Source organism: Talpa europaea, assembly GCF_964194135.1.
Source record: "Talpa europaea genome assembly, chromosome: 8".
NCBI classification, from domain to species: domain Eukaryota; kingdom Metazoa; phylum Chordata; class Mammalia; order Eulipotyphla; family Talpidae; genus Talpa; species Talpa europaea.
The window spans coordinates 59,317,238-59,338,084 of NC_140075.1; the positions used below are offsets into that span (position 1 = coordinate 59,317,238).

At 41.9% G+C, this 20,847-nt stretch overlaps 3 protein-coding genes across 3 annotated transcripts; all 3 read left to right on the forward strand.

Annotated features, from left to right (window-relative positions):
- Positions 1–294: 294 nt before the first annotated feature.
- Positions 295–1,324, forward strand: LOC311175570 (olfactory receptor 11H12-like; the record flags this gene model as incomplete). The annotated part of the gene is made up of 1 exon (XM_084240497.1): positions 295–1,324. Exon 1 carries the CDS (start codon positions 383–385, stop codon positions 1,322–1,324), a length of 942 nt encoding a protein of 313 aa, XP_084096623.1. The 5' UTR covers positions 295–382.
- Positions 1,325–10,915: 9,591 nt separating this feature from the next.
- On the forward strand, positions 10,916–13,684 carry LOC311175532 (toll-like receptor 11; the record flags this gene model as incomplete). Its single annotated transcript, XM_084240461.1, has 1 exon — positions 10,916–13,684. One exon carries the CDS (start codon positions 10,916–10,918, stop codon positions 13,682–13,684), a length of 2,769 nt encoding a protein of 922 aa, XP_084096587.1.
- A 6,155-nt stretch (positions 13,685–19,839) lies between these two features.
- LOC311175309 (olfactory receptor 11H6-like) lies at positions 19,840–20,838 on the forward strand (the record flags this gene model as incomplete). Its single annotated transcript, XM_084240205.1, has 1 exon — positions 19,840–20,838. The coding sequence occupies one exon, from the start codon at positions 19,840–19,842 to the stop codon at positions 20,836–20,838; it is 999 nt and encodes a 332-aa protein (XP_084096331.1).
- Positions 20,839–20,847: the final 9 nt, after the last annotated feature.

Below are 20,847 nucleotides of genomic sequence, written 5' to 3' on the forward strand. Positions count from 1 at the left end.
TGAGACTGCTTCACTGCAAGATCAATTTAGGATAAAAAAATTAGTATATTTATTGTTAGTTATATATTATATGCGATCCACAAACTATCATAGCTCATCCTTGTCCCAAAATAACAAGCTCACAGACTGAGTTTAACTTCACCTAATTCTATCATGGTAGCAAAGTAAGGGCAAGATTTAGAATAAGAAAAATGTTTGTTTCTGAGCAACCAGTTACTCAATGTGCCCAAAACTCTGAGGACATAGTCAAGAACAAGTAGACAATTCTTTTGAAAAATGATCCCATATTCATTATCTTCTCTTTTTTCTTAAAAAGGAACACATTTGAAATGGGTACTAACTTATAAAAATATGTCTCTTGACCTTGCAGGTTACTGACACCATGAATGTCTCTGAGCTGCACTCCAGCTTTGCTTTTTTGAGAGAATTTATACTCCTAGGTTTTTCTTTTGAATGGAAGATTCAGGTCCTCCTTTTTTCACTCTTCACTACAACATATGTTCTGACCATAACAGGGAATGGGTCCATTGTTTGTGCACTGTGGTGTGACCGGAGACTCCACGTCCCCATGTATATATTTCTGGGGAATTTCTCCTTTCTAGAGATCTGGTATGTCTCTTCTACGGTCCCCAAGATGTTGGTCAACTTCCTCTCAGATAAAAAGATCATCTCCTTTGCTGGATGCTTCCTCCAATTTTATTTCTTTTTCTCTTTGGGAACATCTGAATGCTTCCTTTTGACTGTCATGGCCTTTGATCGGTACCTTGCTATCTGCCGTCCTTTGCACTACCCCAATATCATGACAGTCCATCTCTGCACCAAACTGGTCATCATCTGCTGGCTTTGTGGATTTTCGTGGTTCCTTGTCCCCATTGTTCTCATATCTCAGATGCCCTTCTGTGGTCCAAATATTATTGACCACGTTGTGTGTGATCCAGGGCCACTATTTTCATTAGCTTGTGCTTCTGCCCCAAGAACCCAGCTGCTTTGCTATACTCTAAGTTCATTAGTCATCTTTGGTAACTTCTTCTTCATCCTTGGGTCCTACACTCTTGTCCTATTAGCTGTGTTGCGTATGCCTTCTGCCACTGGGAGACATAAGGCCTTCTCCACCTGTGGGTCTCATTTAGCTGTGGTATCATTGTTTTATGGGTCCCTAATGATCATGTATGTGAGCCCGGGACTTGGGCATTCTGCTGGTATGCAGAAAGTCGCAACTTTATTCTATGCTATGGTGACCCCACTCTTCAACCCACTTATCTATAGTCTCCGAAACAAGGAAATAAAGGTAGCCCTAAGGAAAGTTCTGGGAGTTTCAACATAAAATAATAAAGACATAATAGAGGATTCCTTCATTATGAGGACAGTATAACTGAATAAAGACCAGTTATCCAAATCTTCAATTATGGGTCTAGTGATATTGAATAAATATCATCCTATGATTTATTTAATAATGCCTATTTATTATTTATTCAAATGTATGTGGAAGTGCTGGGTTCCTCCTTGGCAATTAGAGTGCATATTAACTAAGGGATACACACATTTTGGTAGGGTTCTGGACAGTTCATATGATTCTTCTATTATAAGAATTCCTATCTTCTGTTTGATCATTTATATTAACAGTTCTATGATCAAGTAATTATGTCATTTTGTGTGTTTAGTTAGCTATAAATAAAAGAAGGAAATATATTTTTCTTTGATTGTGGTTCTTGTCATATTTGACTATTGTTTTTGTGATATAATCATTCCTAATAAACAAACATTTAAAAGCAAAACTTTCTGTGGGACAATTATAGAACGATGGCCTAATGACATGCAGACATATATTATTTCCTTTACACATTACCCCTTTCTAGTCCCCTAATCCTATATACAACAACATCAATCAAAATATTCAAAAGGGCAGTGTTCTGAGTATTATTATTTTTACCAAAATGAAGCATTGCCAAAGCTAGCTAAGTCAGATAACTGAGTTTTTGATGATAGAACATCTCCTAAAAATTAGAGAAATGATCTCTCTGATATTATAGCAAATTTTTGTTACTATTATTTCTTTAGGAACTGTAACTTCTATTCAACGAATATAGTATGGATTGAAAGTTTTTCTATGACGAGGAAAAATATTTTCCTAGAAGGAGGATTGTCCTTCCAAATAGCTTAAAGTTGACTTGTAAAGGATTATAAAAGGAATTTTCAGAAGTAAGAGTAGGGGAAAAATAAATGTTACCACCACACAATAATGACGACGCACAGAATTAGTACTCAGGAGCCAGGTTCTCTTTTCATCTTCTACCAGTCCTTTTACTGGACGTTATCATTATTTCCATCTTTTATTATGAGAAAAATAAAATTTTCATAAAGATTCACCATGACGATATTTCACAAACCTAAATAAGGACTCATCATTTAATCCAAAAACAAAACAAAATATCCAACATGTAAGAAAACTACAAGCATATGATAATATTCCCTCTAGGGTGTTGCCGTAGAACAGTTTCCTGCAAAGAGATGGGTTACTCTCTTTAAAGGATAGAAATGCATTTGTGAGTTTTAAAATAGGTGTGACAGAATGACAACTCTGTTCTTTTAATGTGAGAAGTTCTCAAGTTCCTTTGTCAGTCCTTCTTGGCAGATCTTGCCATATCCCTCTTACTTATGTACTCTGTTGAGGACGATTTCTAACTCTATACCCTTTCCCAATATAATGACTTGTTTGTTTGTTTGTTTTAAATTTTTATTTTGGGGTTACATTTTTGCTCCTCCATATGCACACATGTTCCATTGGCCCTCCAATAAACCTCCTTTACAATACTCCTACATGCATCCCTCCCCTATTCCTTGTCCCTCTTCTTATTCCCTCTGGTAAACATCAAATTCTTTCACTAAGTCCAAAAGTAATTCCTACTGACATTATACATGTCTTTCAACTAAGTTTCCTTAGTTGAGAAGAGCAAAGGACCCAAAAGGAACAGGTAGTCAAGGCAGGAAATATATCCACCATAGTATCAGAACCTCATATCACAGATTGCTAAAGTACATTTTTGTGCAACCACTAGTTTTTCAATAAACTCTTCTTATCTCTTCAATGATCTTACAACTCCAGACATCATGGTTGTTTCGCAACTCTTTTCTTAGAATTATAGTATTTGACATATCACTGCAACTTATGTGTGATCTTTTCAAAGTCTTTAGGATAGAAGAAGATAGTTTTTTTTTTGTTTGTTTGTTATGCTTTGTTTTGTTTTTGAGCATTTAAACTTTTAAAGGAATACATCAAAGTGATATTTAAAAATAATTGTACTGTTAATGGTTTCCTTCGGAGAAATGAAAGCAGAAAGTCAGTATTTTTCTCTTTCTAATATGAGTGCTGGTAGTAATTAGTTGTCTTGAAATCCTGACCAAATATTGATCTTCCTCAAAAAGTAAAATTTCTGTATAAAACCAAATATGTGTGTTCAAGATTTTGAAAGAACTAAGAGCCTGGGCACATAGAATATTATGATATTCTTGCAACAATATTACAAGAAAAGAGAAAGTGAATATGTTAGTTAAACCAGTTTATATATGCAAATTCATCACCACAGGCTTTGCTCTTTTAGACGAAAGTAAAAGGAATTAACATTTGAGCCACCTTATTATACCAGGTACTGGTTCTAAGTCCTTTACTGTATTTACTACTTATGACAACTCAAGGAGGTCAGGTCAGTATTATTGTAATACAATAATATATTGTATATTGTATTACAATAATATTGTATTGCAATTTACTAAGGATGAAACAGGCACTTACAGATGACATGAGAACCCAGGCAAACTAACTCCAGGACCCACACTTTCTACTATGATGGAGAAAGGCCAGCACTCTGTTACTGGTTTCAAATTTAAGTATTATCACTAACTATCATGCAAGTACTATCATGATAGTACAATTGTTAGGGGGAAAGGATGTCCTGAGTTAATCCCATACAGGCTTTGTGGACTCCACCCCGACTCTAGACTAAAGCCATTAGGACATTGGGAAAGACAAATCCCGTCACCACCAAAGGGAGGGTGGCTGGGACCTGAGGGTGGAGTTAAGCAGCCAGGTTGGGTATAAAAACCAAACACGTGGGCCTTGGGCTGGCTCACTATCGCTCGCCTCCCTGCTTCATGGCTCCTGGCTGGCGGCCAGCTCTCAGAGCGCCATTTGGGATTCCTGATCTGCGGATCGGGTAGGACTTATTTAAAACTTTGTCTCCCACTTTTCTACCTTCATTGTACATTTCCTCATTTGCCCTTGCCTTGTAAATAAACCTTTTATTAACCTTAAGTGTGTGCCTGCAGTAGAGCATTGATAAGTCCTTTTAAGCGCGCAGGTGAGGACCCACAGTCAGGCACCCCATTTTGTATCGGGGTTGCTCTACAACACTATCACTAAGTACCATCATGGAAATTATTTGACCTTCCTTCCTTGTTTTTTTAAAATCTATGAAAAAGTGAATGATAAGACTTTCATCAGAGAGTAGCTGTCATGAATAAATGAGGTTGATCACAACAGAATCTTACACATTAACATGAAATTGATCTCAGTTAATATTATTAATATCTTCTTATTGTAAAGTTCTTTACCATTTACGAGACATTTTGACATACTCTCACAATTCACCCTCACAAATTCTGTGACATAGCTGGGGTGTATCGTCTCATACTCATTTTATAGATGAGACCCAAGTAAGCTATTCAAGGCCACATAAGTGACCATACATGCTGTTCTGGAAACAACAGCTATGTGCTAAGCAGGTAGTTTCAGTGCTACGTGGCAATGGGGGCCAAAAAAAAAAAAAAAGCTGGATTTAAATCAGAAATGAAGGGACCTCCTTGGTGGCACAAGGGGTTAGGACACAACCAATGAAGCGATCCACAATCACTGCAGCATGAGTTCAATCCCCAGGCAGGGAGCTACCCACATGGCACAGCAGACCTCTCCTGTCTTGCCCACTGCTCCCCTCAGCAGTGTATTTCAGTGGATCCACCTGTTCTGCTCCCCACTCTGTCTCTGGTGAATCCTCTCACCGCCCCCCCCTCCCAATCCCGTACCTCTGGCTTGTACCCCAGCTCTTGTATAAATAAATTAAATCTTTAACCCCCAAAAAAGTGTTTCAGTTAATTCAAGCACCATATGTGCCAGTTTGTGGGGTTTTTTTTTTAAGATTTATTTATTAATGCATGCAAGAGCTGGGGTACAGGCCAGAGGTAGGTGGAGGGTAAGAGGATTCACCAGAGACAGAGTGAGGAACAAAACAGGCAGATTGACTGAAGTACACTGCTGAGGGGAGCAGCAGGCGAGTCAGGAGAGGTTGGGGGATACTTCTTCCCTCTTTCCGAGTGACGAAAAGCCAGTCTTGAAATCTGTTTCCAGCAATTCCACATGCCCATCTCTGGAAAAGATGATCCTACTGAGTTGTTGGGTTCAGAGAGCTGGGTCCTTGGGTTCACTCTGGGAAAGGTTTCACCACAGCTCCCCTTTCACCTGCACTGGCAAGTTCCCAGGTGAGTTTCTCCAGGACACAGGGATGTTAGTTATACCCAAAGAGAAGAGCAAAGGACACTTGCATAGACACAAAGAGGTAGAAAGGGCTGCCCAGAAAGGACAGGTTTGCTAAGAAAGAGGCCTGCATGGTTGCAGGTGGGGGCCTTGAGGAGAGCTGCCTCTGCTGAGAGAGGTCAGTGAAGAGAAGCCCCGGCATGGTGCAGGTTACGGGCAGGCAGGAATGCTGCTGCCCTCCAGAGGGACAGAGTTGGCAAAAAGGAGCACCTGCATAGGCACAGGTGGGCAGAAGGACTCTGCTCCCTGTCAGTATAGAGATTGCACTGGTATAGACTTCTTCTCTTTGGGAGGGGCTCACTCTTTGGTTGAGTGGTTTGTTTGTTTGTTGTCGACTTTGAATAAACTATGTACAATTTGAAAGGGGCCAGATTTCTACAATGGCCCTTAATCTCCATATCTTCACCTGCATATCTGTGCTCCTGCCACCCCCTACAGCAGTCTGATACCTGCTTGGGTCTTGTGCTTTGTGATCTAGGAATTGGCACCTAGGGATCTGAGTTCCTATAGCTGGGTTAATGGCTGTTAATCCTTTCTACCCCCACCTCCAGCTCTTGGCATTATGTGAGCCAGGTTTCTGGTCTTGTGGCTCCTCCTTTCCAGTTTTTCTATCCTTATCCTCCATCACTACTATTCTCTTTCTTCCATCTTTATTTTTTCTTCCTTCTCTTCCCAAACTGAATTTGAAAGTCAAGTTCTCGGCAATACTGTTATGGATCCCTCATCAATCTTGCTGTTACAAAGGAGTTTAATGTTAATGATGGAGGACGAAAATAGAAAAACTGGAAAGGAGGCCACACAAGACTAAAACCTGACTCACACAAGGGAGTCGAGGAAAATAACAAGACCATTAACCCAGCTGTAGAGGTTGTGACCCTCAGGCACCAATGCCTTATCACTAGGCAGTAGACCCAAGCATGATCAGGTGCTACAGGGAGTGGAGCACAGACCTGAGGGTAAAAATATGGAGATTGGGCCCACCCTGGAATCTCTGATCCCTTCCTGGTTTTGCCTAGTTATCCAAAATCAGCAACAAACAGCCACTCCACAGAGGAGTGACCCCTCCCAAACAGAAGGGGACTATATCAATGCAGTCTTGCACAGGCTTGGGGCAGCACTCCCACAGCCCACCTGTGACTATGCAGGTGCCTCTTTTCACCAACTCTCTCTCTCTGCAGGGCAGCAGCCTCCTGCCTGCCTGTGACCTGTACCATGCCGGGACTTCTCTTCACTGACCTCCCTCAGCGGAGGCCGCTCTCCTCAAAGCTGACTGCCTGCAACTATGCAGGCCTCTCTTAGCGAAACCTGTCCCTTTCCCTAATAAACCTGCTCTTTAAATATGACTAATGTCTCTGTCTCACAGAGAAACTCGCCTTGGGAAACTCACTGCGTGCTGCTGAAACGGGAGCTCTGGTGAAACTGTTAGGGGGAAAGGTTGTCCTGAGCTAATTCCATACAGGCTTTGTGGACTCCACCCCCACTCCAGACCAAAGCCATCAGGAAAGACAAATCCTGTCACCACCAAAGGGAAGGTGGCTGGGACCTGAGGGTGGAGTTAAGCAGCCAGGTTGGGTATAAAAACCAAACACGTGGGCCTTGGGGGGCTCGCTCTCTTGCTCGCCTCCTGGCTTCACCGCTCCTGGTTGGGATTCCAGATCGACAGATCAGGTAGGACGCATTTAAAACTTTGTCTCACACTTTTCTCCCTGAGTTGTACATTTACTCATTTGCCCTTCCCTTGTAAATAAACCTTTTATTAACCTTTCGTGTTTGCCTGCAGTAGAGTATTGATAAGTCCTTTTAAGCGTGCAGGTGAGGACCCACAGTCAGGCAACCCACTTTGTATCGGGGCTGCCCTGTAACAAAACCTTTTCCAGAGTGAACCCAAGGACCCCTCAGCTCTACAAAACCCCATCATCCAGACTATTGGTAAGATGGAAAGGTAAGAGATAGAAATGGTAGCTATAGTGAGTTTTATATTGCAAAGAAGAAAGAAAACTCTCCTGGGAAATGGAGAAGAAACTTGTTTTTTCAGACTTCAAGAGGATATGATATAAAAGTAGTGAGAACTGAAATCCCCAAACCAGAGTAGAAAAGAGGAAGTCAAGAAATAGTCAAGAGGAAAAAGATAGAGAAAATCATGCAGAGTTGGGAATAGAAAGATTCACAAAGCATACTGCTCTTTGCTCTAGCTCCCCCACTTTCCATTTAATGGGGTGTCACACCTACATTTGAGAGAGGACAGAGGCCACTGTAATGAAAGACCCACAGAAGAAAAGGGTTTGAGCCCTTTGCCTCAGGTGATGAGAAGAATTCTTCCTAAGAAATTTCAACTCTGTCTCCTCTGACCTTCATTTACTTTGCTCAGAGATAAACAAGCTGCCGTCCCATAACGAGGTAAGCTTTGTGGGCAAGATGGAGCACAAGTAGTAGAAACTGACAGGGAAGAAAGCAAGAAGGGAGTCTCCTTACACAGAGATCCCGGCCCTATCTAGGGGAGGCCAGAGACCTCAAGCGAGGCAAGAGCAAAACAGAGTTTAGGGGGAATATCTGGGTAAAAGCTTGCCACAATTCAGCTGGCCAAATGAGCAATTACCATTTGTGGAGAATCTATGTGATGCCTCAGGTCATGCTGTTAGGGGGAAAGGATGTCCTGAGCTAATTCCATGCAGGCTTTGTGGACTCTACCCCCACTCCAGACTAAAGCCATCAGGGCATTGGGAAAGACAAATCCCATCACCACCAAAGGGAAGGTGGCTGGGACCTGAGGGTGGGGTTAAGCAGCCAGGTTTGGTATAAAACCTGACACATGGGCCTTGGGCTCTCTCTCTCTGTCTGTCTGTCTGTCTGTCTGTCTGTCTGTCTCGCTCGCCTCCTGGCTTCACAGCTGGTGGCTCGCGGCCAGCTCTCAGAGTGCCATTTGGGATTCCAGATCGGAGGATCAGGTAGGACGCATTTAAGATTTTATCTCCCACTTTTCTCCCTGAGTTGTACATTTCCTCATTTGCCCCTCCCTTGTAAATAAACCTTTTATTAACCTTTTGTGTGTGCCTGCAGTTAAGGATTAATAAGTCCCTTTTAAGTGCATGGGTAAGGACCCACAGTCAGGCAACCCGTTTTGTATGGGGCTGACCTGTAATAATGCCATCAATGCTGATTTTCTAAGGAGAAAGGGCGCTCCACAGCCCAGCATTGTTCTGTATTCCTAGGCTCTCTGGTTTTTTGGTCTGAAATTTATTTCATCTTCTGAGACCTTCTGGATAATAGAATAGAGAGCAAGACCAACAACTGCAGGTTTTGCTATTTGACACAGTCAGCGGCTGTGTCAGGCAGTGTGGGCTCAAGAAATGGTTTTTCAAAAATGCAAGGGAATAGCTTTGGAAATAGAATAACTCAGCATCATATATATTAACTGACATCCACAGTGAGGTGGTAGTTTCACAAGGGTAAGTCCTAGACCATAAATCTACTGTCCCTTGTTCTCAGGTCCCTTCTGAACCTTTCACTAAAGTCTGGGGCACCCCCAGCAGAGGAACTATTTCTTAAGGCAAGGTGGCTTTAGTGTTAACAGAGCCAGCTTTTGTGACCCTTCATGCATGATATTCTTAAGCTTATCCCAGGGAAAGTCAAAATATGTGCCTGTCCTTTATTTATTTTTTTTATACAATAGCTGGGGTACAGGCCAGAGGTGCAGGAGGTAAGAGGATTCACCAGAGACAGAGTGGGGTGCAGAACAGGCAGACAGACTGAAAGCACTGCTGAGGGGACAGCGGGCAGGACAGGAGAGGTCTGCCGGGAATCTCCCTGGCCAGCCGGGAATCGAACCTGCGCTGCAGAGGCTGCAGACAGTTTCACAGCACTGCACTCAACCCGCTGCGCCACCGGGGAGGCCCTGTGCCTGTCTTTTAATACCAAATCCTCCTACCCTAAGGCATACATTGTTGAAGAAGAACTAGCTCATCAAGAGGACAGTGCCCTTCACTGTGGTGAACTGGCATCTATCTCTCCCAGAGCCTGGGGTCTCCTTCCTCATTCTATCTTTTCAAGGACCTAGATGGGGCCATATGATTCTGTTCATTTTATAATGGGAAATTGGAGGCCTTCCCATGGGAAGGGAATACATAAGCAGTGAGAAAGGCAAAAAAATCCCTACCTCCAGCACTATGTTCTGAACACAAAATTGTCAAGACTTCATTTCTCCTTTTACTGCTTTTTTCTTTCTTCATTCTCCTGTTTACTTTCTCACTTTCTTTATATAGTTTATCTAAAGTAACACTTTTTAATGTCTCTATAAAGTCAGCATAAATCAACAGTGAAATTCACTGGGAATGTCTCCTTGGCCCTGTTTTTCTGTAGCAGAAAGACCACTAAATTTGGAGGCAGGAAATCTGGAGTTGTAGCCACAACTCTGTCACTTTCATTTTTGTAATGTTAAAAGTCACTTAACCCCTTTGACTTCTACTGTCTCATGAATAAAATATGAACAATTATATTAAGTCCACATACCTGGCATAACTAAGAATAAAGAGCGCATGTTCAGGTCTTACTATGTTTGTTTCATTACTCTTATTTGGAAGCAATATCAGCTTCTCTGCTGGGATCTCTTACTAATCACCTGCTCTTCCTGCTGGTCTCTCTCTGTGACTATTTTGACAGGTTTTTTATCTATAGGGAGGCACATCTGAGTATGAAAAAGTTGTGTCCCCTACTTGGTTAACTATCACCTTTATATTATAATCACAGAACTCTTTCTCTAACACGCCCCAGAACATATTGGGTAACGTGTGTATCAGAAGGCGCAGGCCTGGTATTGCTAGTGAAGGGGCAGAGAGGAAATTTCCACCTTCCCTTCTAGGTTCTTCTTGTTGTTAACCAAAACATCACACAGATTAACAGGAGAAAAATATCCATTACATACCCATGGGAAATCTACGCAGTTTATGAGGAATGCATTTCAGAGGGCGGAGACAGGGAATGTATCCCTGTCTTAGCTAAGAAATAGAGACACAGGCCTTCAAGGAGGGGTGGGGAGGGGAGAACTCACATAACAAAGTGTGGGGGACTCATATGACAAAGACTGGATGCTCTGTAATTACCTGTTTGCCCTACCATATGGATAGTTTTCTTCAACACAATGTTCATTTCTGGAAATAACCCTAAATCTGGGTTTTCATTCTTCTAGGAAGTTAAGGGATTGGTAATAGTTTCTTCTGAGCCTGCAGGGCCTCAACTGACCTCAGCTCAAAATAATCCACATTCCAAAGCACCTTCACCAGTTTTTTGTATGACTTAATATTCCTTTCCCCTCTTTTCCTAGAGGCAGTACTAAGGATGGAAAGACTACTGTTCTCTCTCGTTCTCTTCTCTCTCTTACTGCTGACCATGATGAGCTTCAGCTTGGTGACCTGGGCTTGGACTTCTCCCAGTTGCACAATAGCAGACAGCTCCCTGCTGCCTAACATCTCCTTCTACATTCCATTCTGTCCCTTGGCCCCAGGACTGCATTTTTTTGCCTCATGCTCCAATGTTAAAGACCTGATTCAGACCCTAACAACAGTACCCCGCAATATAGAGGCCCTCTGCCTCCAGGGCACAGTGCCCGTCCTACCAGCTGATGCCTTTGGACACTTCCCCACACTACAACTTCTGAGGTTGCAGCTGGGCACCATCAAGATTACACCTGGGGCATTTCAAGGATTGGACCTGCTGCAGCACCTTTCCTTTGAGCATCATACTCCCTGTTGCCTGAGTCTATTCCTCCCCCCAGACACCCTGGAACCCCTTCAGTTGCTCAAAACCCTTTCCTTCCATGGCTACTGTCTGAGTTATAGCCAGAACATTGAGTTACCTCTCAGCCTTAGTCATCTAACTCTGAGGCACAGCTGTCTGACGGAGCTGGAGGAACTGCAATGGCTCTTCTCAAACCTTATCCCTTGTTCCTCTCCTACAACCAAGCCCTGCCCAAGAACTCCCTTCCTAGAGGTGCTGGATCTCTCTGCCAACCCACAGCTGAGCTGGGTGGCTGAGAGAGTTCTGCGTGGCTTCCAGCTCCATTCCCTCAGATTGGATGGCACCCCACTAAATGCATCAGACCTCCCAAGTTCAGGTCTGCGCCACTTGGACTCCCTCTCCCTTGTGGGAACAGGTGCAGAACTACTGCCTGGGAATACAACAGGCTACTTTGAGCTTCGTGCACTCAACCTTGGGAGGAACAGAATTCGTCACATAGAAGATGGGGATCTCCTAAACTGTGGCTCCCTGGAAGTCCTGAGCCTTCATGCCAATGGCCTGCAGTCACTTCCCCCCAGGTTCCTGAGTACTCTGCCCCAACTTCAGAAGCTCAATCTATCAATGAATGAGCTGGGCCCAACATTGCTGCTCCCAGAAGGTCTGGTTAGCTCCAGCCTGCAAGTACTAGATCTGTCCCACAATGAGCTCTGTGTTCTGCCCTCTAGGGCTTTCTCCTCACTTCCTCAACTCCAGGAGCTCTGGCTGAGTGGTAACAATCTCTCCAACTTATCCAGTGAGAGTCTGGAGGGACTGAAGGAACTGAAGACCCTAGACCTGAGTTGGAACCAGATTAAGGTGCTCGAGCCAGGCTGGCTCTCCTCTCTTCCTGCTCTCACCTCACTGAACCTCTTGGGCACCCATTTAGAGAGACTCTTGGGCAGACAGCTCCAGGGGTCTCCGAAGCTGAGCCATCTGTGGCTGGGTTCTTCTCAGATGCTGGAGATCTATCCTCCTTGGCCTCCAACACTTCTCAGCTTGGAGTTATGGGCAAGCGCTATCATTGACTTTAGGATCCCCAGTGGAGAACCCTTCTTGTTCTTGGAGAACCTGACCTTACAAACAAATAATGTGCTGCTGAGTTTGGGCAACAACCCAATCCGTTTCCCTTCCCTGCGTCATCTCACACTACGAGGTTGCAGCTTCTCCATTTTCTCTAGACAACAACCCCAGAAATTCTTCTCACAGCTCCCTCTTCTAGAGCACTTGCACTTCTGGTCTGACCATGGAGGTATAGATAATATCCATCTACTCGGGATGCCCAGGCTGCGAGTGCTGGAGCTGGGGGACCTGGACAGGCAGTATGAGTCAAGGCCAGTGAAACTGGAGGTTCTGCTGAAGGAACTTCCTCAGTTACAGGTGCTGGCACTGAGCAACTTGAACCTCGGCAACCTCTCCATCTCCAGTTTCCAGGGCCTGGACCTGCGGTTGCTGGTAATCAACTCTGAATGGGCCCTGGGGTTGGACAGCAGCCTCCAGGAACTAATTCCCCAAATGCCTCAGTATGTTTATTTCTCCAATATAACCTTCTCTTGCCAGTGTGAAAGTTCTTGGGTAGGGCCTTGGGCAGCAAGAGCCCCAAACACCTTTGTATATGGGCTAGAGAAATCCATCTGCAAGGCCAATGCGTCTGACTACTCCAGGACCCCACTGCTTCCCTTCCTTTCTGGCCACTGCCAACAGGATTCTGAATTTCAGGGCTTTTTAACCAGCTTCACTCTGTTGCTCCTGCTGACCTTCTTTGCATTGCTTGGCTACCCTAAATGGCCCTGGCTTTACCACCTCCAGACCCTACGTCATGGCTGGTGGTGGAAACTGTGTGGGCGGCGGCCCAGAAGCCAATTCCTCTATGATGTTTTTATATCCTATTGTGAGCAAGACCAATCCTGGGTGCTGGAAGAACTGGTCCCCGCCCTGGAGAAGCCACTCCCAGCTGGTGAGGGTTTAAGGCTCTGCCTGCCTGAGAGAGATTTTGAAATTGGGCAGGATAAGATGGACACTATGGTCACCAGCATGGATAAGAGCAGGACCATCCTCTGTGTGCTCAGCTGCCAAGCCCTTCGAAGTCCCTGGTGCAACCTGGAGTTAAGACTGGCCACTTACCATTTGGTGGCCAAGCCTGGGACAGCTCGCCTCCTTTTGCTGTTTCTCGAACCTATTGATCGGCGACATCTGCACAGTTACCACCGACTGGTCCGGTGGCTGCAGAAGGAGGACTACTTCAATTTGCCCCAGGGGAGGGTAGAGTGGGAAGCCTTCTGTGAGCAACTCCGGAAAAGAATAAGGAAAGCTGGGCAAGAGAGAGAGGATTAGAGATTATGAAAGAGAGTCAGCCCTCAGGAATAATCCCCTCAAGAGCCCTAAAGGCTACACATCTGGCACTGGTTCAAAAGGGCCATATATAAGTAATAGCGCAAATGTACTTTCCACACTAATACAGATGAAGAATCCAAACCCCAATGGGATAACAAGATATTCATTAAAAAATAGTCCTCTCAGCACAAGACAACCCCTAAAAAGCCAGTACACAAAACATTTCCTAGAATCATATCTGTACTTTCCATAATGAACAACTTCCACCTAATTGAAGTAATGCATTTACTTGTTTGGTTATAAAAAACAACAAAACCCACCTTTATTCTAGCAAAGAAAAATAAAAGTGAGAATCAATGCCTACTTATCAGGACTCTGAAGCTAGATTGAAACCATGTTTGCAATTCACCAAAGGTTCAAAAATTCAGAGTTTTGCTAACTCACGAATCTGTCAGAAAAACATTATGCCATTGAGAGTTATAATTTTGATCCTATATTGCACATGGGAAATCTCAGTAATAAAGGTTAAGTGATTTGCCACCCAGGCACAGCGGGATATCATGAAATTTGCATCTGGCCCAGATTCTCCAAGGTAACATCCAGTCAGTGCTCCACACTTTCTACTGTCTTTCCAGATGCTTTTAACTGACAATGACTTACTTTGCTACAAAATTAAAATAGGCAAACATACAGCAAACTTCTTAAAAATATAAATGCATATGATCTTTTTCCAAGAATTTTTTTTAAAGAAAAAATTAGATTCTAAGAAAATTTTCATAAAATCATAGGTGCCCCCAATAGAGGAGTTAAGGTACATTTATAGAAGTAGAATATCATGCCCCATTCAGAATCATGCTTCAAGAAATATTTAGTGCTAGTAAATAAAAGACTCATGATATAATATTAACAAAAATGTTGACAAACTGCATGTACCCTGATTCCAGTTTTGAAAAACACTGCGTAAGTATCCATATGTAAAAAGAGAAAGAAAACAAGAAAAAGTAAACCAAAAATGACTCTAGTTATGGGATTGTGGATGACTTCAGTTTTTATAATTTTTGGCACAATGGAGGCTTTAGAGAGAACATGAATAATGAAATCTGGATAAACACAAGAAAAAAAAATAAAAAACTATCACAATCTCTTTCAAAGACCATCTATGCTAGAAATAAGGCCAAGATGGCTTCTGTGTACCATTCACTTCTTCACAACACATTCAATTAGTTCAAAAGCCCAGAGGTGCCAAGATTTTTACATATTGAATTGTTTTATTCATAGTCCAAAAAACCCAATTTTTAGCCATTTAGAACCTAGTTGCTTTTCATACCCTGGGACTCTGAATCTAACACTTGCTAACCATAGGAAAGACAAAGATTCCAAGTTATTTCTGCCCATCACAACACTCAGGAACAGTCTGAGCTAACATTTCTCCAGACTAGCATTTCTCAGACAAATAAGTCTTCTCTCTGATCCCCTCTCTCTCCAGGTTGTTCCTTAGCCTTCCCCCCCTTCTGAGTAGTCATGCCTCAATAGAAGCCTCTAGAAGGTCTTATGCCCTGAGGGATTTCCCCTGCCAGCAAATTTATCAAAGCAATGATTACCAAAATAAAACGTTTATGTTCTACTGCCACCTTGTGGTCATATTGTTTTCCTGTTAGTCGCCCAAATCCTTCAAACTCTCTACACAATCCCTACATGACTATCTTTGACCAAACAAAGGAGTCACTCCAATTTTGATTCAGAAAATAAGAGTTCCACACATACTTTTTTCAGGAAACAATACCAATATCTTCAGTTAATGGAACTGGACTATTTGTAGTCCCATATATTCCTCTGGCACTTTGTTGACCAAATCACAATGCAGAATTCTCCCCTTTCCTCCATTCATCTGCTATCAACTTGTCACCCTTGGAAAATACTATTCATTTTACCAATGTTAATGAAAACCTCAAGTTCTCATTAACTTTAATATTTCCCATTACATTTTTTATGTCATTGAAGTTATTTCATGGATTTGATTTCTTTTTTGACACATTTTAGATGCATATCATGGAATTTCTAAATTAAAAGAATTTTGATTCTGATGCTGAAATCCCTTCTACCACTTTCCCCAGTCTATGTTTAATGAAATCCAAAATATGTTTGGATTACTTCAGAAAGTAATTTTCTGAAGCTGCCTGCTCCATCACTGAATATGTTTCTCTATTAGAAAGGTATTCTTTATATTACAAGGTGTTTTGCTATAACTTTTAACTTTTTTTTTAATTCTGTACTATCGGGATTAAATGAAACAAATAGAATTAATCTATTAAATGATCTTTCTTTCTTTGTTCCAATAGTCTTTTTTCTCCAGTTTTTTCACCAATTTAAAAATCACAGTTTCTTCCACTGTTACTCATTTTCTGTTCTTCTAAAACCCTTTAATACTGTTTTATTCCAAATTCACTGCAGTTGAACCATGTACATATTAAATGATGAGGCCCAGACTTATGAAGGATTCTTCACCTGTTGAACCAAGCAAGATTAGCACAATACTTCCACTTATTGGAAGTATTGTGCTAAAGTTGCTAAAGTTGTAGCAACCATAATGATGATTTACACATTTCATTTACTTTTCTCTGGATGAAGTGAGATTGGAAGAACAAATTCACAGACTAAATAGGACAATTGTTTATAGTCAGATGATAGTGGAACAGTTGTTACTGATCCAAAAGCCCCACCATTAGCACAGCATACTTGGCACTGGTGTATGTGTCAAACACGAAAAGGAACAGATGGAGTAAGTCTTTGAAGCGTTCAGTGAAGTCTTCCCAATAACTAACCTTTGTCTTTATATCTTTTGGTTTCATAGGCCTCTTGGTCATACATTTTCCTTCCTAAATCCAGTATCATTCTTTTTGAGAGGGAAAAAAAGAAAAGCTGCATTGCTATAAAAATATATACAGATGTTTTTGTTTATATTTAATATTGTTTATATTAAATATTTGTATTTAATATTTTGTTTATATTTAATATTGTTTATATTTTATATAAAAATATTTAATATTAAATATTTGTTAATATTTAATAAGGTTTAAGGTCAACTTATTCTTTGACTTAGAACCAGACCTTACCATCTTTCCCTTTCCCCTAGAGGCTGGACCAATTTAGATTTCAGTTAAATATTTTCTGTGATCTGGCCAAAACTTTTTCAGTGTTATCCCTAGATGAGGCCACTGGGAGAAGCTGGATAATCCAGGCGGGTCAAAAAAAAACCTTGGTACACTTATTATAAAGAGTATGGAGAGCTGGGGCTTAGTGGTGAGGCCTGAGTGCATACAGAGCTCTGAATCACCACCCAATCAAGATGGACCATCAAGGGCAGAAGAGCCACAGCTCTGAGTGTGTGCACTACATACTGTCCTTTAGAGGCAGGGGTGTCATTGTTCCTACCCAAGTCAGGAAAGACCACAGAGTCCTTGACAAGTGCATGTAACCACCTTTCAAGATGTTTAAGCAACATAGTCATTGTGCAGACTTCCAGTGATAACCATACTAGATATTACCTCCCCACCCTCACCCACTTTTAGAAGCCTGCTAAGAAACTTGAATACAAACACCACTCTGTTTGATCTGTGGCACATATTCTCCTGCTGAAATGAGAGACCAAGGAGACGAGGGTTGACTTTAATTCTTCAAGAGAGAGAAACCTAAATGTGAACAACTACCCTCTACCTAGTCCTGTCATTCTCACTGCACAGCTTCAGGTAAGGTAGAGCCAGATATTTTTGTAATGTCTTTTTTACTTTCCTTTCACCTCGTGTTGTAGTTTCTCCACATGAAGACCTGAATTAGAAGTTTGTTCCTAATAAAAATTAGTTTCTGAGTTCTATATCATAGCCTCTATCAACAGAAATGATTATATAAACTTTAGGTTATGTGTTTTGATTAGAAATATATAAGCAAATCTATTTAATAAAAACAACACTTTTGCCTAAATTGAGATGTTAGCTATACCACAAAAAAAAAAAAAAAAAACCACATGGACCAGATGCAAATTGTGGATGTCAATTTTATTCTTTACCTTATCACTGATTCATGTCAATTATATCAGAGTTCCTGACCCTGAGTATAGGAACAAAAGAAAATGCCAGGAAGTAGGGAAGAACATTTTTCTATTAAAGCATATTGGCTAACCACAAATGGAAATAAATGTTGGTTGCAGACTGCAAACACATTTAAAAATAGGAGGAAAAGATTACAAAAGTGATTAAATAAAAATATTTAAGATACAATTAGATATAGAAACTGACAGAAGACAGCAAAAGAGCAGTGCACACACACGTGTGTGTGCACCCTTAGAGCATGATCATGACTTAGCATCGATAAGACAGCAGAGAAAAGTAGACGATAGTGATACCAAACACCAGCCTCAGTTTCCCTCAGCCAATAAAAGGAAACAGAGTTTGAGGAAAAGGAAAGCAGTTTAATTTGTCAACAAATGAGAAGGGTAACAGACTCATGTCTGAAAGACCACTGTCCTGCTCTTTGGCAGAGTGCAGGTGTATTTATACAAAGGAAAAAAGGGGGGGTGGGATGGGCAAGGGTCTGAGAGGGGAGGAGGAAAGAAAAAGGGTCAGCACAGAGACTGGTGGGCGCCAGCTTGCTTTTTTTCAACAATTTCTGTTTAATTCCCTTTTCCTTGGAATGCAAGAAGACTAACCTGTCAAACAAGGGGGAAACTGCAAGAAATATGGGAAAGACCAACTTGTTAATGCTTATCTTAGAGACCGGTCACAAAGAAAGCTAACCTGTCAAATAAGGGGGAAATTGCAACAGATGGGGGAAGACAAATTTGTTAATTCTTATCTGAGAGACCATTCATTTGTAACTGCATCAACGGGACATAAAGAAAGATGAAGTGATTCAAAGAGAAGCAGCTTTGAGGGGTTCCTCGAGTGGGGATGCTGCGGATATCCTCCTGCTTACGTGGAGGAGGGTGTCTCCCCATTGAAAATAAGTCCTCGTTGCCTTACTTTTGTTTTTAGCAAACTGGAGGGTCCAGTCTTTTAGTGACATAACACTAGTTATTTTTGCTCTATATGGCAAAATGTATGAAGTGTACCATTAGGAGGTACTTTGCTGTCTTCTGATAAACTTCATATTAGGACTGAAGCCTGTGCATTCTAGCTAGGGTAAATTTCAGTGAAAATTCATACCAATCTAATTAATTTATTTTTATTGAGGTAATATTGGTTTACAACACTGTAATTGACTCAGGGGGATCTATAGTTCTTCAACATTTATTCAAGATGACAGTGCATGAAGCTTGCTCCTCTTCAACAAATTTCTAACTGCACAGAGGACCAAGTGAAAATAAAGACTATTTGGAGAGTCATGCATATGTCACTAAGCACTAAAAGAAATTGACAAGGCAAATTGGGATTGCTTTATGAAGTTCTTTAAAACTAAGTGGACACACAAATGTTGGAAATGGCCTGGCTGTGAAAAATCTGATTATAAAAGCCACTTTCCTTAGCTCTCCTCCAGTATTCCCAAGACTACATGGAAAATACGCCCATACTAGATAAAATTATGCAAATGGTATTAAAGAGTCCAGTTAGAAAACAAACTCTTGCTTTGTGACTACATATTTTTGCAGTATTTTCTTGAACTATGCAATGGTTTCCATCTTCATATGTCCTTCTATAGGTTTGGCTCAGGCTGACAGGTCTCACCTAGACTGTAAGCCCCTGAATGGGGACAGAGAGCCTCCCTTGTTCTGTGTAGATATGATGGCATTCAAAAAAAAAAAACAGAGTTTATTTTTATTTTGTTATTGAGGCAATCTTCATTTACAACACCATGTATTTTACAGGAAAACAGATTCACACCTCTACAGATATATTCTCACACCATTCCCACCACCAAAGCACCAATAATCTTTCAGCATAGTCCACTCAGCCCCTACCTCTTTAAAAGCAGATGACGAATGCACCCTGATGGGCATGGTGATCATAGCAGTACAGCTGTAAAAAGATCCTCATTTCCTCCAGTATCACACTGGACAAAGAACACTAAAAATCTCTTAGTGACCTAAAACTATGCTACTGATTGAACAGCGAAGTAATTCAGAGAACATTCAATAAGAAAACGTCTGTAGAGTTATTTGTAACATGGTAATGTCTTATTATTACAGTTTTAGGAGGAAAAAAATGAAAAACCCAGGAGAAAATAATCACTCTGTCCTTGTGAGTGAATTCATTCTTCTTGGATTCCCTTGTTCCTGGGAGATTCAGATCCTCCTCTTCTCATTCTTCTCCATCATCTATGGTCTGACACTGACTGGAAACCTGTGCATTATCTGTGCTGTGATATGGGACCACCGACTCCAAACACCAATGTACATCCTGCTGGCCAATTTTTCATTCCTAGAGATCTGGTATGTCACTTCCACGGTCCCTAAAATGCTAGCTAATTTTCTCTCTGAGATCAGCACCATCTCCTTCTCCGGCTGTTTCATCCAGTTCTACTTCTTCTTCTCCATGGGCACCACCGAGACCTTCTTCTTGTCTGCCATGGCCTTTGATAGGTACCTGGCCATCTGCAGGCCCCTGCACTACCCCACTATCATGACAGTTCAGCGCTGCATCAGAATGGGAGCTGGCTGCTGGGTTTCTGGATTCTCATGTTTTCTCTTCCCAGTTTATCTCGTCTCCCAGCTGCCTTTTTGTGGCCCCAATACCATTGATCACTTTCTTTGTGACCCAGGACCTCTTATAAAACTGTCCTGTGTGCCAGCTCCTGGCACTGAGATCACCTGTGCCATCTTTAACTCAGTCCTCATCTTCTCTACCTTCCTCTTCATCACCAGCTCCTACACCCTGGTGATCAGGGCTGTGCTGAAGGTCCCCTCAGCAGAAGGCCGGCACAAGGCCTTCTCCACATGTGGCTCCCACCTAGCCGTGGTGTCCCTGTTCTTTGGCTCCATCATGGTGATGTATGTGAGCCCAACAGCAGGCAACCCAGCAGGGATCCAGAAAATTGTGACTTTATTTTATTCTGTGATGACTCCATTTTTCAATCCCTTGATCTACAGCCTCCGGAATAAAGAGATGAAAGAAGCCCTGAGAAAACTGTTTAGGATTGGAGTAGGACAATCTCTCAAGAATTAGAATCCATCT